The sequence below is a fragment of the Pieris rapae genome, chromosome 5 (genome assembly GCF_905147795.1).
Source record: "Pieris rapae chromosome 5, ilPieRapa1.1, whole genome shotgun sequence".
In the NCBI taxonomy this organism is placed as follows: Eukaryota; Metazoa; Arthropoda; class Insecta; order Lepidoptera; family Pieridae; genus Pieris; species Pieris rapae.
Genome location: NC_059513.1, coordinates 4015364 through 4023070, shown reverse-complemented (window position 1 = coordinate 4023070; position 7707 = coordinate 4015364). Strand labels below are relative to the sequence as shown.

Genomic DNA, 7707 nt, shown 5'->3' with positions numbered 1-7707 from the left:
CGGCCGTGTCAACAGTTGATCAATGTTTAACTGAAAACTGAACAAAAGTCTACGACTTTATATTATCGTCGACACGACATATTGTATATGTCGAAACTGTTTATGTATTAAGTAATAAAACTTAGTATTTTAAAAAAGATAGTATTTATTTCAGTATTCTTTTGGGAAATTGTAATAAAAGGTAAATACAACATCATTAATAGAATTTATTGTAGCGTTTACATACATAAAATTGGGCATTTATTTTATAGTTTCTGCAAGTTTTTTCTTACGTGAACGATCATAAGGATTAGGCAGTTTTAAGTGAACTGTTTGGTAGTGAATATTACGTGTAGTACTGAAGCCGAAGGACTTTCCGCATTCTTCACACTTGAATGGTCGCTCACCTGTATGTGTCTGAAAATAATCGGCAGAAAAAAATATAAATACTTTTCTTTCCTTTTGCTGAAACTCGAGAAGGAACAATTTGGCTAATTTTTATCATGATATTGGTTTGTTCAGAATAGGTTTAAAGCGTGAGAAACATCATAAACATCAAACATAGTAAAGGAAAAATGTAAAGAAATTTTCTATTAAAATCTTTTCATAGCTAATTATTTTAAATATTTATTGGTGGATTTAGAAATGTGCCTAGTTCATAGCTGTAGTATGAATTCAGATCTTTGGTCTGTTTTAAAAAGAAACTTAAGATTTCAATTTTTTGTTTAAAAACGCTGCCTGTAAATTGTAATGCCTTTATATCTTTGTTGCATTTGCATGCAGTTAAATATTTTTCGTTAAGCATCGAAAACTTCACCGGGTCATCTAGTAATAAATAAAAATTCTGCTAGTTGATAGTTAGTCATGTACTGATTATTTTAATAAGCGTTTGGCCACACTGAATTCTTACCCGTTGATGTTTGACAAGAGCGCTGTTTAATTTGAACGTCCTTCCACAGAGCGAGCACATATGAGGTCTCGTATCTGAATGGACGCTCTTCTGGTGCTTCATCATCCCATCACGGTGACGAAAGCCCTAAAATGTGTTAATAAAAAAAGTACTCTACCGACTTCCAAAAAAGGTTTTCTATTTCACCTGTGTTATTGTTGAATTAACGCTAGCTCGTAAGTGTGTGTATGTCTAACATTTTTATCAAAATTGGTTCGGTAGTTTCTGAGTTTTATCTTCACCTTTTCTTTTAGTATAGGAGCATACGTGTCACCAAAAAGGGCAGTCATCGCAGCCCATGGACACTTTTAGTGGGTGCGTTGCTGGCTGTTGAGGGTTTAAACAATTCGAGGTCGTATCTCTCACTCTCCCACTGGGAGTCGATTCTACATTTCGCTAGTTCGCAAAAGAATGTGCCTTGTGAAGCGGGCCTTGGACCAGGAACCATCAAGCCGTCAAGGGGATGCGGATGAATTTTTCAATTAATACGATCAAACCAAACAACTCTTCAGATAACTCACCTTGCCGCAAACACTACATTTGTGCGCGTATTCATTACTGTGACTCGCGTTATGTGATTCCAGACCAGCCTTCGTCTAAAATATAACAAGAATCAATAATATTTCAGCCAAAATACCCCTTGAATAAACGATTATCTGGTTTTTTTATAGGAAATTGTTTTTATACGCCAGTGTTGTAACACAAACTAGTCTAATGCGATGCGAGTAAAAAATATATTTGTCACCTGAATCCCAAACCATTTTGGAGTCTAATTTCGTCAGAGACTGTTTTCTTGTCTAAAAATATTATATTAGATGAAGAATAATTAAACAAATCGACGTTTGTACAGGCTTTTTTTGAAATTCGAAATGGTGTGGTTCAAATTGTTCCAGTAGTTTTGGAGCCTACTCTATCCAAACAAACAATTAAAGTCGATCTTACCGCAAATCCCTTTCCGCAGTATTGGCACACGTGGTGGTCCCTAACAGGATATTTCTTGTCAGGGTGACGCTCTCTATAGTGAGACCAATTAGCCATTGCATTCGGTATCTTTTCTGGACACTGGACACAAATTATCATTATTTTAGTCAAATCTGACGTAAAATAGCGTATATTTTTTCACGCTTAAATCTCTATGTCCTCTATAAGCATTATAATATATAACATTACAGTTATCTAAGTTTAGAGGCCCCCTGGTAGGTACTGACACAACTATACTATTAAACCTGTGTAATTTGTAAAAAATTCACTGTATATGCATACGTATTCCTTCGTGTTTGATATAGTTTACAGAATTTTGCATAAAAAAGTTAGGGTTTTGAATACATGAAAGTACGAAAGGAAGAATAATAAAAAAAAAAATTTTCGAATAAAAATATGTGCCAACATTTTTAGCGTAATCAAAAATAGTACTAACATGAGGACATTGTATAGGCCAAGTACAGTCATCTGGACCAAGCTTAAGATCACGCTTATGCTTAAGTCGCGCATGATCACGCCTGTCATCGTTCGTCGAGAATACTTCTCCGCATTCAAGGCAACTGAACCTTTAAACAAATCGAAATATAAGTATTCTTTTAATAAGTCCCAACATTATTCTAATACAAACACTAGGTGTTAACCGTGCCTCTGATATTTTTGTTCTTTAAGTCCTAAATTTTCGGCGAAAGAAAAGTTTCTTTAGAATGGTATAAAGACTTGGTAACATATTCGGATTTCTTATTAAAAACTTAAATACAGGGAAAACTTACTGGTTCGTGATATTAGCGTGCTTTTGGGATGTGATCTTGTGTCGTTCGTAAGCCTTTGCATTCGCGAACTGAATGTTGCACAGTTCGCAGCGCCGTGCGTCCGCGTCGCTCGAATTTTCCTTCAATTTTGAACTTAAAATATATGATGGTCTTTGGTCAACTGTATAAGACTTAAAAATCAATGAATAAATCAGTGTTGGCTGATAGTCTTGAAGACTCTTTGCCGGAGGGCCACCTATTTGTTAAGCCCATGAGGGTAATGTATTACGAATTTTTAATGTATTTTTTACGGTTGCGATACATACAGTTTTGTGTTAATTAAAAAAAACAATTGTATAATATTTTTGGTTGAAATTTGATAAATAAATAAACAAACAAACGTATGAGTAAAACTTACTTTTTCTACGATGGTTAAACCATTTTATCTACAAAATCAACTGTTTCACTATGCTAAATTGAATATTAAACCTTAAACTTTTTAGAACAGTGTAGGTTTTTTTTTATAAAAGAGGGGGAAAACGGGCAGTAAATTGTCGAACTATTAAGAATTGGTATACTCTTTTCAAGTTGATGTAGGTAAATTTAATTCCCATAATTAAACACGTTATCATTCGTACAGCATACCTGATAAAAAATTGAAAACCTAGACATAACTTACATTTCGATGTTTCGCCTTTTTGTGCCGATTGAGGCCATGTTGCGTAACGAACGCGGCGCCGCACAATTCGCACGTGAAATCTGCGGGGTGCTTACTTCGTAAGTGGTTTAAATACGTTGATTTGTTACTGAAAACAATATTTTAAAAGTAAAAAATAGCAAAGTGTAGTCCGATTCCTCTACTAGTACTTTCCTAAAGGAAATGAGAAAATAATAATTTATAACTTCTAAATCTACGAAACATGTGTGTTAAATATTTACGATAATTATACATATACGATATAACTATCGTATATTTTTATTCTTAATCTTAGAAATTTAATTAAAAACATTTTGTTAAATTTAAAAGTAGAAAGCATTATCTTAAGGGTCTGTTTCACAATGTCCGGATAAGTTACAAATAAGCTATTTAATACTTATTCGTAGGATAAACTGCATTTTTGCGTTTCAAGACTATCAGATAGCGCTATTCGTCATGAAACGCGAAGTGTCCTTTTTGGAACTTTTATGTATCGAATAATTTATGTGTTGCATAGCTATTTGGTACTTTATCCATACATTGTGAAACATCTGTATTGTGACCCTTAGAATCGCAAGCTACATAACAAGTAGCCAGTCTTAGCGATCCAATTATAGTGACCAAATCATATTTAGGTAAGCAACTGACTTGGGTTATATATACATATGTATACCGTTATTTACAAATTAATTTGGATAGAACTCAAAACTTACACGTGCACTTCCTCACAGTGTGGGCATTTATACTTCACTCCTTGATGATAGCGTACATGTAATCTTGCTTGGTAGCTGAAATATATATGTAATATTGGTGTATGATTGACGTTAATGTTATGATGTTTCAAACGGGACTTTCTTTTTCGGCGTTTGAGCAGCAGCATATAAAAAAACGTGCCAAGAGTTTCATTTTTGTTCAAAATCGTCAACAGCTGACAAACAAATTTGTTCTTCTGATAAACTTACTTAACATTTTGCGTACCTATATTTTGTTATTTTCAAACTAAACTTTTGCTAAATAAATATCATTAAAAAGTGTTTTTTCTTCATTGACTACTTATTATTTGACCTAAACTAACCAACATCCCGTTTTGAGTGAAATAATAAATGGTAACTTTATGTTTGATGATATTAGTCTTCACATCTCATGTGTCCTAGGGCGGATCCAGCTTTGGCGCAAGGGGGGAGTCAAATAGTCGTGGTCAAGTCAAGAACTTATACGTTAGTCATCGTACAAAGTTTTTTATAGTATATTAAATTAATTAAATATTGAACATAATTATGTAGTTGCATAAAATCTGGATGGTGACAAAATATTGATATAAAATCATTATGTTCAATAAGCAGTCCCCCTAAGTCCTGGAACCAGCTCAGGGGGGGGACATCACCCCCATGACGCCCCCCATGATTTATTGAGACGAACCTTTTTGAAAGTTCAATTAAGGAAATAGTCCAAGTGACTTGTTTTGTAGTTTTTGCGAAATGGGTTTTTTCATGTCTGCAGGGGACATCTGGGTAAAGCATAAAATTTAACGTTTATTTTTTTATTCCGTTAGGTTAATGAAACGTTGCGGTTCAATTTTATAATTTAATTTCCCTTAAAAATAATAAATTACAACGTAGTCCCAAACTGAAAATCACCGTTCATACTTGCGAATAATAATAACTATATTAATTTTTATGCATACTTACAGTGAACTAAGCACTCTAGGACAGTTCCTGCAAACATAGCGCCGAGGATGCATCGAGTAATGCTGGCTAAACTTGCGTCGTGTCTTGAAACGTAGTTTACAAATGTCACACTCCAAACTACCCCGTGACTAAAAACGATTTATTTGCATAATGTTCTACTACACAAAACATGTATTAAACATCTAAATTATAATACGGTTAGATAATTTTCAATTGGCGCAAGTTGTAATTCCCAATTTGTTATTATTAAAAAAAACAAAACATATTTTTATTTACAGTGCACTAAGAATTGAATTATAGAAAACTAAAATAGATTTTTCATTCTTACCTCGTCATGTTTAACTGCATGATTTAAAGCAGATCTTTCATTCAGGAACGTCTTACAACATTTATCACATTTGTGTTGAGATTGCCGGAACTCTTCAGATTCTCGACGCTTTCTTAACTCTTCCAATTGTTCTTCTTTCTTTAAGAATTAAAAAAAAAATTCTTTGGTATTACTACTCGCCATTACTGAAGAATTCTTTTGTATATTCCTTAACCATAATTCACATTGTTAATGAGATAAAAAGATATTTATAATAATAATTAGTTATCAGATGATAGTCTATTCACTTAATGTGTTAGTTACAATAATACCTTAAATGCTATGTTAGTAGACTAAGTAGTAATTTAATAAGTACAAAAAGATATATTAAAATTTATTATTTTTATTAATCCACTAGATCTAGCAATACTACTGTAAATATGTCCAGTCCAGCCTATAGGCTATAATTTACAAATGTTCTTAATATAATTCCCAAGAAAGGGGCATAAGACATAATCATTTCTAAATCGTAACAATTTTTCAAAAGCTTGTAGCCAAGGCTTACATTATTCCCGATACCAAAAAGAATTCATGTCTAGTGCATCTAATCAAGGAATCAAGTCCTACCAACCAAGCGACATAAGTAACTAATATTATTTTATATTTTACACCATGTAGATATAATACTTACCGTCAAATAAATAAATATAACAAATTCCTCTAAATCCTTATCATGAATAGTAGGTGTATTTTTCTTTGTTTGCTTTATTCTTTGAGCTCTTTCTTTTCTTCTTAATCCTATTATTGATTTTGTCTTTACCTTAAAGTTAAAATAAATATATAAGTGCTAATGTTGTTAGAAAATGTGTTATTTAAAGTGTAATTATTGGCATTTGCATAAAATGTTTAGTAAATAACTTTTACCACAATATGCGTAGCTCAGTGTCAGTAATATTTATATATCATAATTATATAAGCAGCCATAGTATTTTTAAACTCAATGGGATTGTTTTACATTGATAATAAATATATGGTACCTATATTCTGTATATAAAAAAATTGTTTAACAGAATGATACATACTTTACTTTTATTTATCAAATTGACTAATTTCTGGTCATCATCTGAAGATTCTGTACCTTTTAAACTATCATAACTTAAATTTAATTTGATTTTTGTTTGTCCATAATTTTTTATTTCCAAATTATCGTGCTTTTGAATATCCATTCCCAAGGGCCTACTAGTTTCTACCTTTATATCTTCTATATCAGTAATACTTAAGTTATTTCTAATAAAAATTTCATTCTTTATTGGAGTTTTCGCAGCTTCTCTTTTAATGTCCCAGTCATCTTCACTAAACATAAATACTGCAACCTTTTCATGGTTTATTTCATTTTTCATTTTCTCAGCACTTTTTGTGTCATATGTAGCTGAATTTATGTCAATATCTATATTAATCACATGATGAGTAATGCCCATATTGTGAATATGATTTTTCTGAATCTGTGTTATATCTGCTATTGTTACCTGTATACAATAAAAACAATATTATAATATAAGAGTTATTGATTAATAATTATGTAACCTGAAACTGTAAATTTGTTAAAAATAATACCTGTCCTTTTTCAATGACAATCCTTTGCAACATACTTTGAACTTCTAAGCATTTTTGTCTAAACAGAAAATACTTCCTTAACAAAGCCACACATAAGTGGCATGCATATGTTGGCATCTTATATTCATATAGAGGCTAAAAAAGAAACCCCACAAATACTTATTAAATATAACTACTTATATACAGGTTCCGCTTATGATATATCTATACTGGGTTGTTTGAAAAAAACTGCTTTTAGTAATTAGAGACCACAGTTATTACATAGGGTTATTAACATGTTTGTAGGTCTCGATACCAAACAATAATTTACCCCTACTTATAACTTACATCAGTTCCTGTTAGTAATTCATAGTAGTATTCCAATGAAGTTGAATGAATAACATTAAGTTTAATATCAGTTGTAAGACAAAGCCTACAAACTTTTAAGTTTTCCATTTAAGTGGTTTTAGTTATTTTATAGTGAGCGGAATTTTGATACAATTTTTAATGTTCTATTTATTTTGGCTATAGTAAAATGTAGAATATTTAGTTCTAAGATGATTAATAAAATAATGTTTTCCTTTGACTTTTTAATTATTTACATTATGAATTCTTAACTCTCTTTAATTACAGACTAAATAAAGATACCACAGATGAACGAAAAATGCTGACTATGACTGGAGACCATTGACAATCTAAGGTAAGTTGACAGTTTTAAGTGAAATGTAAGTTAAGTTGACGACATGGTGTTGAATTTTGATAGT

At 31.7% G+C, this 7707-nt stretch overlaps 1 protein-coding gene across 1 annotated transcript; it reads right to left on the bottom strand.

Annotated features, from left to right (window-relative positions):
• Window positions 1-188: 188 nt before the first annotated feature.
• On the bottom strand, window positions 189-7650 carry LOC111003244 (zinc finger protein 578). The gene is made up of 14 exons (XM_022273648.2): window positions 7292-7650; window positions 6965-7099; window positions 6433-6876; window positions 6042-6170; window positions 5372-5509; window positions 5044-5171; window positions 4069-4143; window positions 3338-3464; window positions 2680-2798; window positions 2346-2475; window positions 1871-1990; window positions 1450-1524; window positions 890-1015; window positions 189-396 (listed from the first exon to the last, which is right to left on the bottom strand). Exons 1-14 carry the CDS (start codon window positions 7397-7399, stop codon window positions 241-243), a joined length of 2010 nt encoding a protein of 669 aa, XP_022129340.2. The 5' UTR covers window positions 7400-7650; the 3' UTR covers window positions 189-240.
• Between the last annotated feature and the right edge of the window lie 57 nt (window positions 7651-7707).